The sequence below is a fragment of the Podarcis gaigeae genome (genome assembly GCF_964106915.1).
Source record: "Podarcis gaigeae genome assembly, chromosome: 2".
NCBI lineage: Eukaryota > Metazoa > Chordata > Lepidosauria > Squamata > Lacertidae > Podarcis > Podarcis gaigeae.
The window spans coordinates 99908453-99927566 of record NC_139679.1 but is presented as its reverse complement, the minus strand read 5'-3'; the positions used below and the strand labels follow the sequence as shown (position 1 = coordinate 99927566).

The following is a 19114-nucleotide window of genomic DNA, read 5'->3' as shown; positions in this document are numbered from 1 at the left end:
AAATGACAGTTCTGACCCAGGCATGCAAGTATATCTCAAAAGTTGCCAAGGGACAGCAAACTCATGCCCAAATGGCTCAGTTGGTACAGCATGAGACTCTTAATCGCAGAGTCAGGGGTTTGTGTCCCACTCTGGGCGAAAGATTCCTGCATTGCAGGGGGTTGGACTAGATGTCCTTCGTGGCCCCTTCCAACTCTACAATTCTATGATTCCCTTGCCCTTCTTTCTTTGGAACAGGAATGATTATACATGTCTTTGCCCATGGGAATCTGGTTGACCACTGTGAGAGCAGAGTGCTGAACTAGCAGGGCTCTTTGTATGTCTTGTTCTAGCTGTATGCGGAAATCATTTGCAAAATGCACAGTGACTTCAATAGTGCTCTCCTAGTGCAGGTGATACTCTTGGAAGTTCTGCATCTACAGAGCAGGCATGGAGGCCAATATGGATGGTATCTCAATAGGAAGCAGAAGGGATATTCACTGGAGCTGAAATTCATGACGACACAAAACTGGCAGTGTGAGTAGGTGCAGTAAAGTATTAGAACTTGGGCCACGAAGCTTCTTCAGGAAACATTTAGATTTCTATAAATGCATAAGCAAGATGTATTGGTCTCTGTTCCCAGTTAACTTACAATTTAAAATAGACCATGGAGGAGGAGAAGAGACATGGGTAGTGGGAGGAAAATGTGGGAAATGCATATAGATATAGATAGATTTCAGCTGGGAATAATCAAAGGGGCCCATAGAATTTGGGATGTATATTCATCCTTGCTTCTTGTTTTCTTCTCTATACTCTTCCAACTCTTCTCATCTGTCACCAACCAAGGGTCTCATGCTTCCTATAAAGAGATGAAAGAGGTGCTGACGACCCCGCTGACTGAAGTAATGAATAACATTTTGAAAGGAAGAGACATTCCAGAAACATGGAAAGAAGCATATATTACACTAATCCCAAAAGAAGATTCGGATTTAACTCAAGTGAAAAACTACAGGCCTATTTCATTATTGAACACGGATTATAAGATTTTTGCTGGAGTTTTAGCGAAGAGACTGAAAAAGATATTAACAAGATTTATACACAAAGATCAAGTAGGCTTCCTACCAGGCAGACAAATGAGAGATAATATAAGAAATGTAATAAATGTCATAGAATATCTGTCTGATAGGTGCGATAAACAAGCAATCTTAATGTTTGTGGATGCAGAAAAGGCCTTTGGTAATGTGATTTGGGAGTTTATGCTGAAAAATTTAGAATATATGGAAGTGGGACAAGAATTTTTCAATGGCATAAAGGCAATCTATACTGAGCAGAGAGCAAAATTGATTGTAAATAATGTGATTACCGAAGATATAAAAATATCTAAAGGAACAAGAAAAGGCTGCCCATTATCGCCATTGTTATTTATAACGGTTCTGGAAGTCTTATTAAATGCAATTAGACTTAACAAGAAAATAAAAGGGGTAACAGTAGGGCTAAATGAGTACAAAGTTAAAGCCTTCGCTGATGATTTGGTAATGACTATGGAAGAGCCAATAGAAAGCATAAAGGAAGTATTAGAAGAGATGGAACAATTTGGAAAGGTGGCGGCATTCAGACTGAACAAGCAAAAGACGAAAGTGATTGCAAAAAACATGGAACAGAATATGATTGAACTAATGCAGCAACAAACTGAGATAGAGGCGGCGAAAAAAGTTAAATATTTGGGAATTTGGTTAATACCTAAGAATATAGATTTGTATCAAAATAATTATACCCCGGTTTGGAAGGGAATCAAGAAAGAGCTGGAGGTGTGGGCCAGAATGAAATTATCATTTTGGGGAAGAATATCCACGATAAAAATGATGGTGCTACCAAGGATGTTATTTTTATTTCAGACTATACCCATATTAAAGGGTATAGGAATCTTTAAAGAATGGCAAAAAGTGATCTCAAGGTACATCTGGCAGGGAAAGAAGCCTAGAATAAAATTTAAGTTATTGACAGATGCTAAAGAAAGAGGAGGCTTCGCCCTGCCAGATATGAAACTGTACTATGAGGCAGCATGTTTATGCTGGATAAAAGAATGGATAAAATTAGAAAACAATGAACTACTCGATTTAGAAGGTTTTGATAACAGATTTGGATGGCATGCGTATCTTTGGTGTGATAAAAAGAGGGTTCACAAAGGATTTGGGAATCACATCTTCAGGGGTTCTTTAATAGAGGTATGGGAAAGATACAAAAATATATTGGAACCCAAAGTTCTGCACTGGTTGTCTCCGTTAGAGGTAATGTGTGTTAAAAAAACTAACATGAGGAAAAAATGGGGTACGTATGGTGAATTGGTGATTAATGAAGGAGGGAAATGGAAATTGAAGCCATATGAACAAGTAAAAATGCTTATGTATGACTGGCTGCATTATCGTCAGGTAAATGAAATATTTAAAAAAGATTTGAAGGAAAAAGGCTATGTGGAAAAGGAATCGATTTTCCAAAAAGATATAATAAACAATGAGTATAAAACTCTGTCAAAAATGTATAGGATATTGCTGGAATGGCACACTAAGGATGAAGAGGTTAAATCGGTAATGATACAATGGGCAAAGGATTTTGGGTATAATATTCAATTCGATGAATGGGAAAAACTGTGGAAAGAGAATATGAAATTTACGGCATGTACGTTATTGAAAGAGAATGTAATGAAAATGTTTTATAGATGGTACATGACTCCTGTAAAATTAGCGAAGATGTATAAAGTTGATAACAAATGCTGGAAATGCAAAGATAAAGAAGGGATGTTCTTTCATCAGTGGTGGGAATGTAAGAAAGTTAAAAGCTTTTGGGAAATGATTTATAATGAGATGAAAAAAATATTAAGATATACTTTTGTGAAAAAACCAGAAGCTTTTCTTTTAGGTATTGTAGTAAAGGACATAAGAAGAAAGGATATAAGCTTTTCCAATACGCAGCAACGGCAGCCAGAATCCTGTTGGCCCAAAAGTGGAAACAAGAGGAGATACCGACAATAGAAGAATTGATAGACTATGCCGAACTGGACAAATTAACTGGGAAAATTAGATATACTAAAGACCAAAAGTTCATCGAGGACTGGGGAAAATTGGTGGATTATCTGAAAAACATTTGTGGTATAAACACAACTGTCAGGGGTTCAGGAGCAGAGACACAGGAGGGGGAGCAAATGGAGAGCGAGGAGGAGGAATCCGAGTGGGGTGGAGGCAGTGACAGTGGCCAGAGTCATTCCACGAGCCTCTCCAGCGAATCGGAAGATTCACAGAAGGGAGCGCCGATGGCCAGGGCAAGGGGGGCTCCAGGGGGAAAACCCCAGGAGGAAGGGACCAGCGGGGACTCCCTGAGCAGCAGTTGGAAATCAGGACCAGCTTCCCCACCAGAGCGCAGTAGGGAGGGGGAGTCCCAGGAATCGGGACAAGTGTTCTCACCACCAGCGAGAGGAGATGAGTCAGGTTTGACCACGCCCACATCGGAGAGCGGGGAAACGGTCAGGAGGAAGGTTACCGGCTGGGCGCGCGCGCCAAGTTCAAATGTACAGGCGAGCGGCACAGCAGGGAGCCCGGATAGGGAGCCAGGTCCTAAAGCCCGCCGGAAGGAAGGGCAAGACTCAGGGGGGTCAGCGTCAGAAGAGTCCAGGAAGGAGGAAACCCCAGGGGGCAGAAGGACCCAGAGGAGGAAGGAACAGCGCAGGAGGTGGAGCCGGGCTAGGATCTTAAACTGGTGCGGAAGGGATAGTGACTCAGAGGGGACTTCGCCGATCTAGAGTCAAGACGTAGGGCTGCGCGCTCTGGGGTTTGAAATGGAAACTAAACTTCAATAAAGACTTTTGTACATTACATCAACCGGGCGTTGGTCCTCTGTGAGCTGGGACCTAGAGGCAGTCCTGACAACAACGTTAGTGGGATTTCAAGAGGCACTGTAAAAATACAAATAAGTTTTGTTTATAAAAAAAAAACAGGAATAAGGAGGAATAATGGCAATATGGAAAAAGGGAATGTGTACTAAAGGTATAAGTACGAATGATGTCAGAGGCGCTGAAGGAAGTTCAAAACAGGTATAATATGTTGTATTCGATATAAAATGTATAACTGGATGAAAACTAATAAATTTATTTATATATATATATAAAAGATTTCTATAAATGCTGCAGCGAGGCTCCTCACGGGGTCCCTGCTATGGGGGCATATTCACCCAGTGCTTTACCAGTTGCACTGGCTCCTGGTTGAGTACAGGGTCAGGTTCAAGGTGCTGGTTTTGACCTTTAAAGCCCTTTGTGGCTTAGGGCCCTCGTATTTATGGGACTGCTTCTCCTGGTATGCCTCGCAGAGGACCTTCAGGTCCATGAATAACCATAGTTTAGAGGTCCTGGGCCCTAAGGAAGTGAGCCTATCCTCCACCAGGGCCAGGGCCTTTTCAGTGATGGCTCCGACCTGCTGGAATGCTCTGTCCCATGAGACTAGGGCCCTTCAGGATTTAACCTCCTTCTGCCGAGTCTGTAAGACAGAGCTATTCCGCCTGGCCTTTAATTTGAATTCAGCCTGATATTTTATTTCCCTTCCCTTCCCTCCCCCTCCCCCTCCCCTTTTATGAAGATTACCTGCTCTGAGACCCCACAGCTAATTCTCCCCTGGCCTCCTCGCTGGCCCAAGTAGGACTAATTCAGCCAGCTAGCACTTGTGACTATCTAATGCTTATTGGATGGATTTTCCCCAAATTGATTTTTGAACTTTGAATTTTATAGTTATTCATGTTTTTATACTGTATTTTATGCTGCTTCTATGTTGTATTACAATTAAGTGTTTAAAATTTGTTGTTAGCTGCCCTGAGCAGGGCGGGGTATAAATAAAATTATTTATTTATTTATTTATTTATTTATTTATTTATTTATTTATTATTATTATTGCCATTAAAAATGAGTGAAAAGGGAAAGTAGTAAAGATTCTCACTAATGGCAAGGAATAATCAGTGGTTTGTTTTATCCAAACCATTTTTTTTTAAAAAAAAATCTCTTCTCTGGTGTTTTGGTTTTAGTATTATTTTTTTTAGTCAAAAGTTACATGCGGCTCCACAAAGGACATTAAACAGAATTGATGTGAGTAAAAGTTTCCATGCAAAAAAAGTAAAATGGACAAAGTCGGGCGTTCTCACAAGGAATATAAATGGGTGTGAGTAGTTCATATGATATCAGTCGCACAAAGCAAACACTTGAATTAAACTGTCTTGCAGAAATGAAAGGAAACAGGCAAATGATGTACAGGCAATAGATAGACTATGAGCAAAATTAACTATGCACAGCATGGTGAGGTTTATTAAAAGCAGAGGAGACATTTCCAGGATGTCAAGAAACAGAAGCTAAAAGCCTTCCATGAACTAAAACAGGTGGAAGCAACCAATTGTTTGCACCCCGTTCCTGCCACAAAGCATGGGAATTTGATAAACCTTGCTTATGAGTGAGAATGAATGAGAATATCACCAGAAAGTATAGCAAAGACTGAAATATTTGAAACCTAGAAAGCTCAAGAAGCAGGCTTTTTTTTGGGGGGGGGGGAGCTTCCCCTCTAAACTAAACCAGCATTAACCTCCTGCCACTGGATGGTGTTAGAGAACTGTAAACAGGTTTCCAACGCAAAGCTATCAAAATAATCTGCACTTCGCTTGCACGAAAGCAAGTTTGACAGAGAAAAGGCATGGGATTTGAAGAGAGATTTATACTGCCTTACTCCAGTCACACCGGATAATAGGGAAGATTTCCCTCAAATTTTAACTCTTGCAAAGTGGGGCAAAATGATGGACCGTTTTATTAAATACGCTGAGGAGCTGGGCACCAAACAAATTTGGGCCTCTGATGGCCTGACAAATGTACATCTGTTTTCCACATTATTTATTTATTATTTTTATTTATCAATTTTACTTTTAGAAGGCACAGTAAAGTTACTTTTGGATGCATACTTGCATCTGAAGATGAAAGATATGGCAAATGTCTGTGAATTTTCATTTCTCAAGTTTCAGATAAGTGTCCTGAATTATAAGAATAGGTTCCAAAACATTTATTGCAGATCCATGGAGAGATTAAAAAAAGAAAAAAGAAAAACACGTCAAATTCTCATGCAAGATGCTGCACAGAGTAAAACAATTATACAAAAACAGAGGGAGAAGCACAAGATTGGCAGTGCAGATCCATATACACTTAGGTTCCGCTATGCAAACCTAATTCGTTCCTGAGAAACGGTTTGTAGGGCAAATATTTGCATAGCGAGTCGAGCATTTCCATTATTTCCTGTGGGGAAAATTCTAATGTGTTCCCAACCAAGGAAGTTTAATTCTCAAATGATTTTTAAAAGTCCAGCAAAACCCTAAACAACAGTATTATTATAAGGAGAGATCGTACTTACATTACCACTGGGAGAATTGTTCAGGATGCTGAACAATTTCTTGCTGATTTGTACGAATGCAGGTCCCATCGTTCAGACCGGGGTAGTCAACCTTTTTATACCTACTGCCCACTAATGCATCTTTCTTGATGGTAAAATTTCCTGACCGCCCACCAGTGCTTGATGGAAGCTGTAGAACCCCCTACCGCCCACCCAGAACTCTGAAACGCCCACTAGTGGGCAGTAGGGACCAGGTTGACAACCCCTGGTATACGAACTGAAGGTTTGTAGAATGAGTGTTTGCATAGTGAGACCTGCATGTATGATGATACGTACCATTTGCACAAGGCAGATGTATGCCCAATGGCTAGCTGGCCCTTGTTTTGAATGGAGGACATGGGGGGACACAAGTTAAACTGGATGGATGTACATTAGGTAGCTGAATGGATGATTTGATCAAATGGAAGAAGTTGGGTAAGATATTAATGGATAGTGCAAAAATATGGCCTGTTTTATTTTGGGCGGTATGATACTGTGCTGAGCACTGTGGCATTGGGAAGTAGTCAAGAATCTTATCTAGGCATTAACACAATTAGTAATTGGGGGAAGTGGGTATGCATTGTTTACCTCCGCCCCCCTCCATTGCATTCCCATTACATAGCTCTCTGGTCGGAATCCCTTTCAGGTGATCGCAGTGCCTAGAGACAGGCAGTCAAGTCACATACCATATTTTCCCGTGTATAACACGCCCCCATGTATAACACCACCTCTATTTTTGGGGACTCAAACTGAAGAAAACGGGGAGAGATTGCCCAGAGCTGTTCAGCTTTTTTTTGAGAATGATTGACCAGAGTTGTTGTTCAGCTTTTTTGGGGTGGGGGTGGTGGACCAGATTTATTGAGCTTTTTTTAGGGGGGGATATTGCCGAAAATTGCTCACCCATCTGAGCAGCGCTGCCGCCCACACTCCACAAAAGCCACCTATCAGCTGTTCCTTCCCCGCCCAGAAATAGAAAACACCAGCCCTATTACCGCGGCAAGAGCAAATAGATGCCAGACCTTGTTGCAGCCACCAAGGACACTGCAGACCAACCAATCCCACATCAACAAAGTGCACTGAGCATGTATAAGACGCCCCCCCTAAACATGATCTTTTGGGGGGGGGGAAACCTCGTCCAATACATGGAAAAGTACGGTATCCACAGCAGTGATCACAGGAGGAATGACTGCTGGGAGGAGCACAGAGAGAAGAAACACCACGGCGCATCCAGCACAACTGGATGCTTTCATTTGCCCCAGCTGAAACAAAACAGCATCGGTCTCTACAGCCGCAACAGGCGCTGCAACCTTCCAAAGGTTGGACTTCACACTCCTCCACTGACAGACGGATGCCCACAACAACATAGCCCTGCTACCCTCCATGTACTGGGCGGGGAAGTGTCTGCAGCAGGGCTCTGGCTGTACTTGTGGTGGATCCCCAAGTGATTCAGGAACCCTCCCTCTCGAGATCCTAAATTGTGCAAGGAACCTCTGTAAGCACAACAGGCTCCCCACCTCACGTTTGTCTCTGCAAGGCGGGGAAAGTGGCTGGGCTAGGCAGGGGGGTGCGATGGGGCTTGATCCTCACTACGCCTCATGGTGTGTGCTGCACACCTGAACAGGGCTAAAGAGTAGCACAGCTGCTTGTCTAGCAATTAGTCCTGGGATTCATCATCTCTATATCTGGCTGCCATGAAGCCACATACATATCTATGCCTTACTTGATGCAGTGGGACAGTTAGTAACGTCCCTCAGCTTGTTTTCACTAGAGCTCCCCTACTCGTATTCCATGCTCCATCTTTTGTAGCATGTATCCGAATCCAAAAGGTATACCTTCACTATTAAGCATGGATTACTCAAAAAGGGACGCAGGTGGTGCTGTGGGTTAAAGCCTCAGCGCCTAGGACTTGCCGATCGAAAGGTCGGCGGTTCGAATCCCTGCGGTGGGGTGCGCTCCCGCTGCTCGGTCCCAGCGCCTGCCAACCTAGCAGTTCGAAAGCACCTCCGGGTGCAAGTAGATAAATAGGGACCGCTTACCGGTGGGAAGGTAAACGGCGTTTCCGTGTACGGCTCTGGCTCACCAGAGCAGTGATGTCACGCTGGCCACGTGACCCGGAAGTGTCTGCGGACAGCGCTGGCCCCCGGCTTCTTAAGCGAGATGGGCGCGCAACCCCAGAGTCTGTCAAGACTGGCCCGTACGGGCAGGGGTACCTTTACCTTTTTACTCAAAAAGGTGCCTCTTAAATCAGGCTTCCTCAACCTTGGCCCTCCAGATGTTTTGAGACTACAATTCCCATCATCCCTGACCACTGGTCCTGCTAGCTAGGGATCATGGGAGTTGTAGGCTAAAAACATTTGGAGGGCCGAGGTTGAGGAAGCCTGTCTTAAATCAATAAAGCCATTTCCGACTCCGAGGAGATGGGGTTGCGGGCTAACTCCTCCCACACGCGCACAGGGGCTGTCCTTTGCCTCCCGCGCGAGCAGGGAATCCCCGGGCGGGTCACCGAGCCGGCCTGCCAATCAGCGGACCGGGGAGGTGGGGCCTGTGCCTATTTAAGGCCAGGTACGCCTGGAGACCGCCCTCTTCCACCTGGACAGCTTCGAGGTCTTTCCCATCCCACCCACCCTTTAGGTTTAGCTAGCTGGACCTTGCTATGGACTTCGGTTGGTCGCCGTAAGGGGCCTGGTAGGAATTTTTCCAACTTGGCCTACTTTGAGCCTTTTGGTTTTTTCACCTACCTCGTAGCAAATGTCACAACTTCTACCGTATTGGCGGTTAGGCATTGGCAGGGGGAAGTGATATGCAAATGAGTGGGGGGAAGGAAGCGCCATCACCTTCCCCAAATGAAAGGGGTAGTCCGGTAGAGGAATCCGGGGGGCGTTGCCTTGTCCGAAACCTAGGGAGGTAAGGGCCTCCGGCACGCCCCCGAGCGGTGACACCCGTGGGATCCTAGTTGGCGTACTTCAACAGGACCCCCACGGCTTGTGGACAACCCTTCCCGGTCTCCATGCCGGGTAGTCGTTAGGAGCCAATGCCTAAAGCCAATACCTTTCAATTCTGTAATCAATAAAGTTGTGGCCTTTTCATGCCCATTAACCTAAAATACCGTGTCCTGTGTCTTCATTTCACGTGGGGGAGGGGCCTTGCCACGCAACAAAATTTTGATGTGGAACAGCAGGGAAACGTGCTCAAAGGCATTTTCACCATGCTTGATTCAACCATTTATTCTGGAGCTGAACATCTGCATTTGTCAGATGTCGAATTTTAACTGCCTTGTAGTGTCTTCTGTGGGAATCTGGTATCTACATTCTGTAATAGGCGGACGTTCATCATCTGCATATGTTACACCAATGCATGGTGTAAGTGAGGCAGAAATGGAGGTGGGATGACAATGATCCTGATGTGCCACATGCACTGAGTTTATGTGAATTGGTCCCTAACAACAACAACAATTTATTATTTATACTCCGCCCATCTGGCTGGGTTTCCCCAGCCACTCTGGGCGGCTTCCAACAAAATATTAACATACAATAGTCTATTAAACATTAAAAGCTTCCCTAAACAGGGCTGCCTTCAGATGTCTTCTAAAAGTCTGGTATTGTTTTTCTCTTTGACATCTGGTGGGAGGGTGTTCCACAGGGCAGGTGCCACTACCAAGAAGGCCCTCTGCCTGGTTCCCTGTAACTTGGCTTCTTGCAGTGAGGGAACCTCCAGAAGGCCCTCGGAGCTGGACCTCAGTGTCCGGGCAGAATGATGGGGGTGGAGATGCTCCTTCAGATATACTGGATCAAGGCCATTTCGGGCTTTAAAGGTCGGCACCAACACTTTGAATTGTGCTCGGAAATGTACTGGGAACCAATGTAGATCTTTTAAGACCGGTGTTATGTGGTCTCCTCGGCTGCTCCCAGTCACCAGCCTAGCTGCCGCATTCTGGATTAGTTGTAGTTTCTGGGTCACCTTCAAAGGTAGCCCCAAGTAGAGTGCATTGCAGTAGTCCAAGCGAGAGATAATGAGAGCATGCACCACTCTGGCAAGACAGTTTGTGGGCAGGTAGGGCCTCAGCCTGTGTACCAGATGGAGCTGGTAAATAGCTGCCCTGGACACAGAATAACTAAAGAGAAAGAGATTGTGGTTTGTTTATTCATTCAGTGGTGTATTGAGACTTCCTATTCATTTAATACGAGGGAACAGGTGTGTCCCTGCATAAAAGTACACATGCAATCAGAACTACTCCTTCCACTAAAACGAAGATTGTGTGTTGTGTGTGTTTACACAAGTATGGAACCCCAGCCTGGAGATAGCGACTTACAGAAAGCTGGTAACAGTGGGTTGTATCTAATGCCAGTCCTACTCAGGGTAGACCCACTGAAGTTAATGGATATGGCTAACTTAGGCTCATTAATTTCAATGGGTCTACTCTGTGTAGAACTTAAGTTGGATACAACCCAGAGCATCATGACTGAGGAAAAATCCTGTATTATTTTGCAATTGTGTCTATACTTTGTGTGAGCAGTGCATATCTGGCTTTAATCCAATACTTTTAACTATTTGCTATGAAAATCCTGTTAACAAAAAAATGCTAACCAGGAGCTGCTCTTTCCCAGCACAAATGACTACTTCAAGTTAAAATGCAAAATACACTGTTCTTCTGGTCACCCTGGCTCCTAAAAAAAGAGAAAAGAAATGGCTTTTCTGCTGGAAAATTCATTTTTTTTCTCTCTCTCTTTTATCAAGCAAGAAAATACATGTAATTATAAAGTTACCATTTTCAAACGGGAGAATAATCCTTTCTTTATCCACTGGTAAAACAGCTGGTAATTATTATATAGCTGGGAACAAAGATTTGTCCAGAAAATCCAGCTAAATCAAGACAGATCTGACTGATTAAAACTTTACTCATCCAGACATTTGTAATACATTGCATGTGGGCAAATAGTCTTTAAAGTCCAGGGCACAAATCTGTAAAGATTTATGGGAATAATCATGAACCTTCGGTTCAGGGGAAATGTGCCAAATGGAAAACACAAACCACACTAGGTCCCTCTTCACCATCTTATGAAGCTGTTTTTTATTGTATCTGTGGACTCCAGCCTCCCCATAAAAAAATAAGGAATTATTAATTTTAATTAATTTTGATCTCGTTCCACGCGTTGGGAAGTTCAAAGAAGAGCAGATAATACGATTAAGGGTCTGCGATGGAGGATCAGCTACAAGGGAAGATTAAAGAAACTAAATCTACATGCATCTCAGCCAATGATTACGAAACTTGCGGGTGGATGTTTGGTGTCACATGAGTTTTGCCTACAAGTATAGTGCTGTTCAGATGCCGATTGTAACAAAACACTGCTTCCAGTGATCCAAAAACCCAAAATAAAAATGAAACATAGAAGGAGTAAAACATCGGAGATCTTTAAATGTGGCACATGTTTCCTCAATGAAAGGGATGTTCTGGAAGACACCAAAGACCTTTTTCACAAGTTGTAGCGATGGCCACCAAAATGGCTTTAAAAGAAGATTAGACAAATGAATGAAGGATAAGGCTATCAATGGCTAAAAGTTATGATGGCCGCGCTCTACTTCCACTGTCAGAGGTTATGTTAGCCAGAGGACAGAGCCCTGAATGCTATTTGCTGGGAATCACAAGTGGGAGAGAGGGCTGTTGCACTCTGGTCCTGCTTGTGGGCTTCCCATAGGCATCTGGTGGCCACTGTGAGAATAGGTTGCTGGACTAGACAGGGTTTTTGACTGATGCAACAGGACTCTTCTTACATTTCTCACCCACATCTGCTCTAGGATGCTCTCTACAGGACACACACAAAATGAACAAGTTATGTATAGTGGTACCTCGGGTTACATAAGCTTCAGGTTACAGACTCCGCTAACCCAGAAATAGTACCTTGGGTTAAGAACTTTGCTTCAGGATGAGAACAGAAATCATGCAGCAGCAGTGTGGCAGCAGCAATAGGCCCCATTAGCTAAAGTGGTGCTTCAGGTTAAGAACAGTTTCAGGTTAAGAACGGACCTCCAGAACGAATTAAGTATGTAACCAGAGGTACCACTGTACAGTTCCTTCTCTCTCTCTCTCTCTCTCTCTCTCTCTCTCTCTCTCTCTCTCTCTTTTTCTCTCTCTCTCTCTCACACACACACACAGAGAGAGAGAGAGAGAGAGAGAGAGAGAGAGAGAGAGAGAGAAATATCTCGTTTCAAAGGCCCCCAGCACACACACAAAAAGCTGGATAGAATTTTCAGTAATTGTCAAAATTTATCCACGTGGAAGGGCTAATACGCTTGCAAATTTTATCCACTTCTGTCAAACAGAAATAAGTTATGGGCAACAGTGAGTGGGGGAAGTGTGAAATTTCTTTTCTTCTGAATCAAACTGAGACCCTGAGGCTTCTGAATGTTGCTCCTTTCTGAACCACTGAATTGGAGTTAGAACTGAATGTATGGTAGGTGTGCAACCCTAATAATAATAAAAAGGTCAACATATGCAAAGGAATGTTGTAGATTTCAAACTTACCTTCAAGTCTGACCACTAGAGGCACTTTCAGTTCAAGCTCTCGGCAGGCTTTGGTGATGCCGTTGGCTATAATGGCACAGTTGACAATCCCACCAAAAATATTGACCAGAATTGCTTCAACCTGGGGGAGAAAAAGAAACATGCTGTCAGATTTGTTAAAACATGTGCCTTTTAAAATGGAGGCATAAGGTAGTAGCAGTAGATGCAGCTACTACTAGAAGTGGATGGATATGACTGGAGCCAGTGGAAGCCTGTGAGATTCAACATATAGTGTGCTGGAAAAGTTAATGTAGATTTCTCAGTATTATGCAGTAATGGGTGAACTCCCCGCAGTCTGAATTGGACAGGCTTAGATAGGAGTTCGGCTGCTTTCTCAAAAGTCAGAAGCTTATTTTCTGAGCCAATTAGGCTTCAGAAGTTATCTTCACCCTTTGTCCTATTTGCCGCCAAAGTGGCCCTGGGAAAATCTACAGTTCTCAAAAGCCACTTTTGCTTTTGGAGAAAAAAGATAGATCACTTCCTCTTCTCTTTCCCTATAGCAGGGATGGAGAATGTATGTCCCTCCAGATGTTGCTGGACTACAAATTCCATTATCCCTGGCTACTGGCCATTTTGGCTGGGACCGATGGGATTTGGAGTCCAACAACAACCACTGCAGGGGACATACGTTAGCCACCCCTGCTCAAAGGAATGTAAAGCAGTGACACAGCTCTGTAACACTGCATAAGGGAAGGCAGTGATTATTCTCCAGGTCCCTTTGAGAGGCAAGCTTTAACAAGCGCCTGACGTTTTTTCTGAGTATGGCTTTTAAGGACTGGTCTGGCATCTCTAATTGGAAGGGAAGTGGGGAGGGATATTGAGAGTTGGGCAGGCAAGCCAAGAATTCTTTTCTAGCTTGGATTAAAATCTGAGCTGGAAAAGCTTGCCTTTTCTTTAAGGAGATCTTTATGAGCTCCAGAAGTTCATATCTGAGTATCAGAGAACTTCACTGGCTTTTGTCGCCAGACTTAAAATTGAAGAAAATCTTTCAGATTATTAGGGACCAGCTGGCATACTCTTGATGTGAAAGGTCTGGGTTCCTGGTTTTACAAAGCCTTGAAATGTTTGAGTTCTGGGTTCAGATGAGTAGCTGTGGGAAAGCCAGATAATTTCAGATGTAATTTTCCACGAATAAAATTGTGGTAATACTGACAAACATCGGTAAACGTGTGATGAAAATGCATAAGGTAATGGACCAAACATATAGTATATAGGCTGAGCTTTGAGAATGGTGATTAGTGACTCAGCCAGACCTTCTGACTTAAGATTGCCCTGTATAAATAGGTTCTTAAGAGGCCTTCAGTGCCATCCGTTTTGGTAATCTGCATAATTTTCTCGTTTGTTGCAGAATATGCACCTACAGGTCGCACTCCTGTTACCGGGAGATTTGCATATCCAGCAGTTAGAAACATAGTATATAACACCTGCGAAAATGCAAAACTTTCCCGAAGGTTTTGCCATCTACTGCTTATTGTGATTGCTTTGTGGAATGAGATGGCGCAAGTGTCACAGACAGCTGCTGGATAATGTATGCCACGATTAGTGAGCAGTGGCGATGTCCCCTGCAATGGCTCTATTTTGTAAACTCCCCCCTCCTTTAAAAATGCTTATTCCTCTTCAATTCTTTTGAGGTGTTAACACCATAATTATAATGTGGGAGATCTCATCCAGTTGTTAGATGGGGGATTCAGCAAGATAAGCTTTCAAAACAAATCTCCAGTTATGTGAACCTTTTGCTCGTTAATCATATTAAAATAATAATAATAATAATAATAATAATAATAATAATAATACTGAATAGAAGTCATCTACGCTGCCTCCTCCATGCACATTGAGTCAGGTTTCAGAGATGCGGTTATGCCAATCCAAGAAAGCTGTACTTTCTCACTCTATAATGTGCGACAAAATATACCACGATAGCCAGAAAATGGGAAATTGCACTGGTATTCTGCAAAGTGTAACATGTGACCGGGTTATGCTCTGAGTGCTTCTGAAGAAAGCGCCATCAACAGACAGCTAGTTCCTACTCTTTAATAGCAACAGGAAAATGTCCACAAAGGAACTCAACAGCAGGAGAGCTCTTGCTATCAAGGGGATACCTCTCCAACACTGCATGGGGCTTATCAACAATTCAGGCCAGAAATTCCACAGCAGCCATTCATGAAGGCACAGCATGTTTCTTAAAAATAAACTTCACTTTTGGTCGGCCTGGCTCATACTTTTTAAACCTTGTGGGTTTAAACAGCTCCCACTGATATGACTAAATAAACATGTGAGATCTGGGTAGCTGATAAGCGATGTTTGTGGCAAAAAGATTTATTTTTAAAAACCCAGTACAGTGGAACCTCGGTTTTCAAACATAATCCGTTCTGGAAGATCGTTCTGACTTCTGAAACGTTCGAAAACTGAAAGTGGAAGTCTCAATGCAATAGGGAAACTCAAAACAGAAGCTGTGTAGCATGTTCGACTTCTGAAAATTGTTTGAAAACCAAAGCAGTTACTTCTGGGTTTTTGGCGTTCGGGAGCCGAAACATACGGTAACGGAGGCGTTTGACAACTGAGGTTCCACTGTACGTTCCTTGAAGAAAACATAAAGGCCAGACAGCTTTTCCTACTCTTTAGTCAACTGCCTGAATAATCTGACCCACAGTATTTAGCAAGTGGATTTTTGCTGAAATCACTGGGGCATATTCCATATTCAAAGCAGAGGAGACTCACAGAGGTAAAGTACTTGTCCTGACGTGATAAACAGGGTAAGAAAATCCCACCAGGAAAAGGGCTGTCCATCAACTCGGAGGAATCGAAATTTCTGGTATGTAACTTACAATCAAATTGCCCTATGGAAATTCCCTTCCCATTTGACTTCAGGCCATTATTTTACTTGGACGCATGCACATGGCCTATCTGCACATCTCCATGGAAACTGCCTTAATTAACTCCACACATTCAATTTTACCTCAAAGTTTATGTGCACCTGGGAACTATGTAGATCAGGTGAGTTCAGCATGGAGCCACAAGTTCCTTGTTGTGACGTAAGTGAAAATTATCCAGTGTGCTTGGTGGCACAAATAGTGTACTGCATGAGAGATGAAGAAATAGGCCCCTAGCTAATGTGATGGTGCACAATAGCCACAAACATTCTAACTACCTATGGGGAACATCTTTTAAGGAACACTGAAAATGACTAGAGTTCCCATGAGGAAAACAGAAAGTGGAGGAGCCATGAGTAGGAAAGGAGCTACAGGCAGGAGAAGCCATGGGCTGCTGGGAAAGCCTCTCCTCTTCCCAGAGGAGAGGGGTTGTGAGCAGGAATCACTTCCCACGCTTGCAGGGGCGGCCGGCTGGGCCCCCTGCGTCCTGGAGCCCTGTGCCCGCATCATGCACCCTAGCCAGCCAATTTGGCTGGCTGGGGGTGTGTGGTTTAGCTGTTTAAAAATGGCCGTGGGCACACAAGCGCTGCCTTGTTGTTCCGGCTTCCTTAGATCACCCTCCCTCTAGGTTTTGCTTCTGCACCTGACCTTGCTATGGACCTTGGTTGGTTGCCTTGGTTGTCCAAGGGGCCTGGTAGGAATTTTTTTTCCACTTGGCAGATTGGCACCAGCCACTTGGGTTTTTTGCCTACCTTGTAGCAAATCGTCACAACTTTGTAAGGTTTGGTGGTTAGGAAATGTGTTGTGTGTTGGAGGGGAGGTTGTGGCCATTACCTACTCCTTCCCTTGATGGGTATTCCGGGGGTTGTGGTTCCTGTTCGATGCCCTGGTGTTGGCTAGGGCCATGGCACAACCCTCCGGTGACTCTAGGGGAAAGCTTCCAGTTGATTTGCATCAACAAGCTTCCCTTACTAGTTGCTAACCCTTGTGTGACTCCCTGCAGAGCGGGCAGGAGTCAAGTATAGTCTGTTCAGATCCAATGCCTAAGCCTATACCACTTTACCAATAAAGTTGTGGCCTTTTTTAGCCCATTAACCTAAAATGCTTGTGTCCATGTGTCTTATTTCATCACAAAGTGGGAAGAGGGGCCTCAACTCACAACTTTCCTAGTGGAAAACAGGTGATTAGGGAAGACAAAGGGCTGTGGACCCAGGACCCATAAGGGAAGCAAACCAAACCAATACACATACAGGATGGGGTTGGAGATGATTTTCACATATAAATAACCAGCCTAAAACCCCATGGGTACAGGTGGTCAGTAATGTATAATTGAAAGCTCAGGACAGAGTATAATCATTTCAAGCATTTAGATGCTGCCCTTTGGCTTGAATCCTGTGAGCAGAATTTCGCACATAGGATACTCCTGCTGCCAGAACATGGGAGGCCCTTCTGTCATTTTCCCTCACACATTTTCCCTGTGCCCTGCAAAATCTGCTTTGAACAGTTATGGGACACAAGCTCTTCTACAAGCAGAAGAAGGGCAACTCAGGGTGCAGCTCAGTCAGTCAGTAGAGCATGAGACGCTTAATAACAGGGTCATGGGTTTGAGCTCCACGTTGGGCGAAAGATTCCTGCATTGCAGGGGGTTGGATTAGATGACCCTCATGGTCCCTTCCAACTCTACTGTTCTGTAATTCTTGATCAGGGTATATTACTGGGCAGTTTACAAAAATGAGAGCTGTAACATCCAGAATAAAAAAAATAATTTGAAAAACTAATAAACAGTAAACAGAAGACAAAACAAAGTATAATGGGTGTTATTCAGTGATGTTTGGCTCAAGACTAGACCCACTGAAAGAAATTAACCTAAAATAGCCATGTTCATTGATTTCAATGGGTCTACTCTGAGTAAAACAGAATACCACTCAATGTAAATTTGCCTGACAGCAGTAATACTAGAACATTCTAGTATTAGAATGTTCTTCTCCATATTATATCTGTAAAACAATCCTTCCATGCCAGAAATGGATTCACTAAAACTCTTCAGTGCTCTCAGACCAGGACCATTGTTTAGGATAAGCATATGCAGAATTAAGAGTGCAAGGGAATGCTAAACTTAGTGTCATTTTAATATGATCAAGATGGCACTGGTATCTTCTCATTAACTTCCTTTTCAACTAGTTTTTACTATATTATTTTTGTGCTTCCCTTTCAGTCTTGAATAGTTTATATCTTGCTTTTACATTTCCCTGCTAAATACTGCATTGAATACCACACTTGATGGCATAGAAGGATTACCACAGCGAAGCTCCCCTAGTCAAGAAATAAGTGATTGGAGCCACATAAGACAAAATGTGTGTAAAGGGATTTATGAAGGATAAGAATGCACTATGAATAGTCTCTGCTGATTTTGACCTTTCATTTAAAGGAAAGAAAAGACTTGCTTCTTAATCTCACTGTTGAGATAGAAAAACTTGAAAACCTTTTATATAGCTTCTTCAGAAAACGAAAACAAATAATCCAGAGATAGTTGGAGCTGAAGCTACCACTGTTAGGAACCACTTTAATTAGAAAAGATTCAATTTCTGGACCTTCAGCAACATAAACTAATCCCACCTTCCTATTTCTCTGCAGATCACATGTTTTGCCTTGGAATAGGACCATAATAACTTTTACTCTGGTGCAGCTGGGAGACTGGCTGGGGAAACTCAGCCAGATGGGATGATGATGATGATGATTATTATTATATTATTATATTCCACCAAGTCCATGGAAGAGCAATGAACAAAGCGCAGGCTTTGCATGTAGGCTTTCAAATATTAAGAGGGCCTTCTTGGTGGTTGCTCCCAGACTCTGGAACTCCCCTAGAGAAGCTAGACTGGATCTCTCCTTGTTGTCCTTTCGCCAGCAGGTGAAGACTTTGTTGTTCCAACAGGCTTTTGGGAATTGACTGCTTTAAGGGCTGGTGCCATGCTGCTTTTATTGTACTCATTGGTATATTTTAAACAGATTTTATATATGCAGATAGTTGTGGATAATATGGACAGATTAGCTACATACGAACGAATTGCATGTCGACGCAAAATAATAATGGATAAATATGAAGAAATCTGGAATGAATATTTAAGCGATAAGGAGGATAGTGGTGGGAAGTAGGGGGAGGAGAGAGAGGTGGAGAAATATTGTTAAAAAAGGTGTAGTCGTAGGTATATCGGTGTATTCAAATCTGAATTGTCAAATTGTGTTATTATTGTTATTATGGTTTT

General features: G+C 43.2%; 1 protein-coding gene across 1 annotated transcript in view; it reads right to left on the bottom strand.

The window, feature by feature from the left end:
• The window catches only part of SUCLG2 (succinate-CoA ligase GDP-forming subunit beta), a 233391-nt gene that overhangs the window by 10112 nt on the left and 204165 nt on the right, over nucleotides 1–19114 (bottom strand). The window contains exon 10 of the mRNA XM_083724827.1: nucleotides 12940–13060. Coding sequence (XP_083580953.1) covers nucleotides 12940–13060 — 121 coding nt within the window. The remainder of the gene's footprint in view (nucleotides 1–12939; nucleotides 13061–19114) is intronic.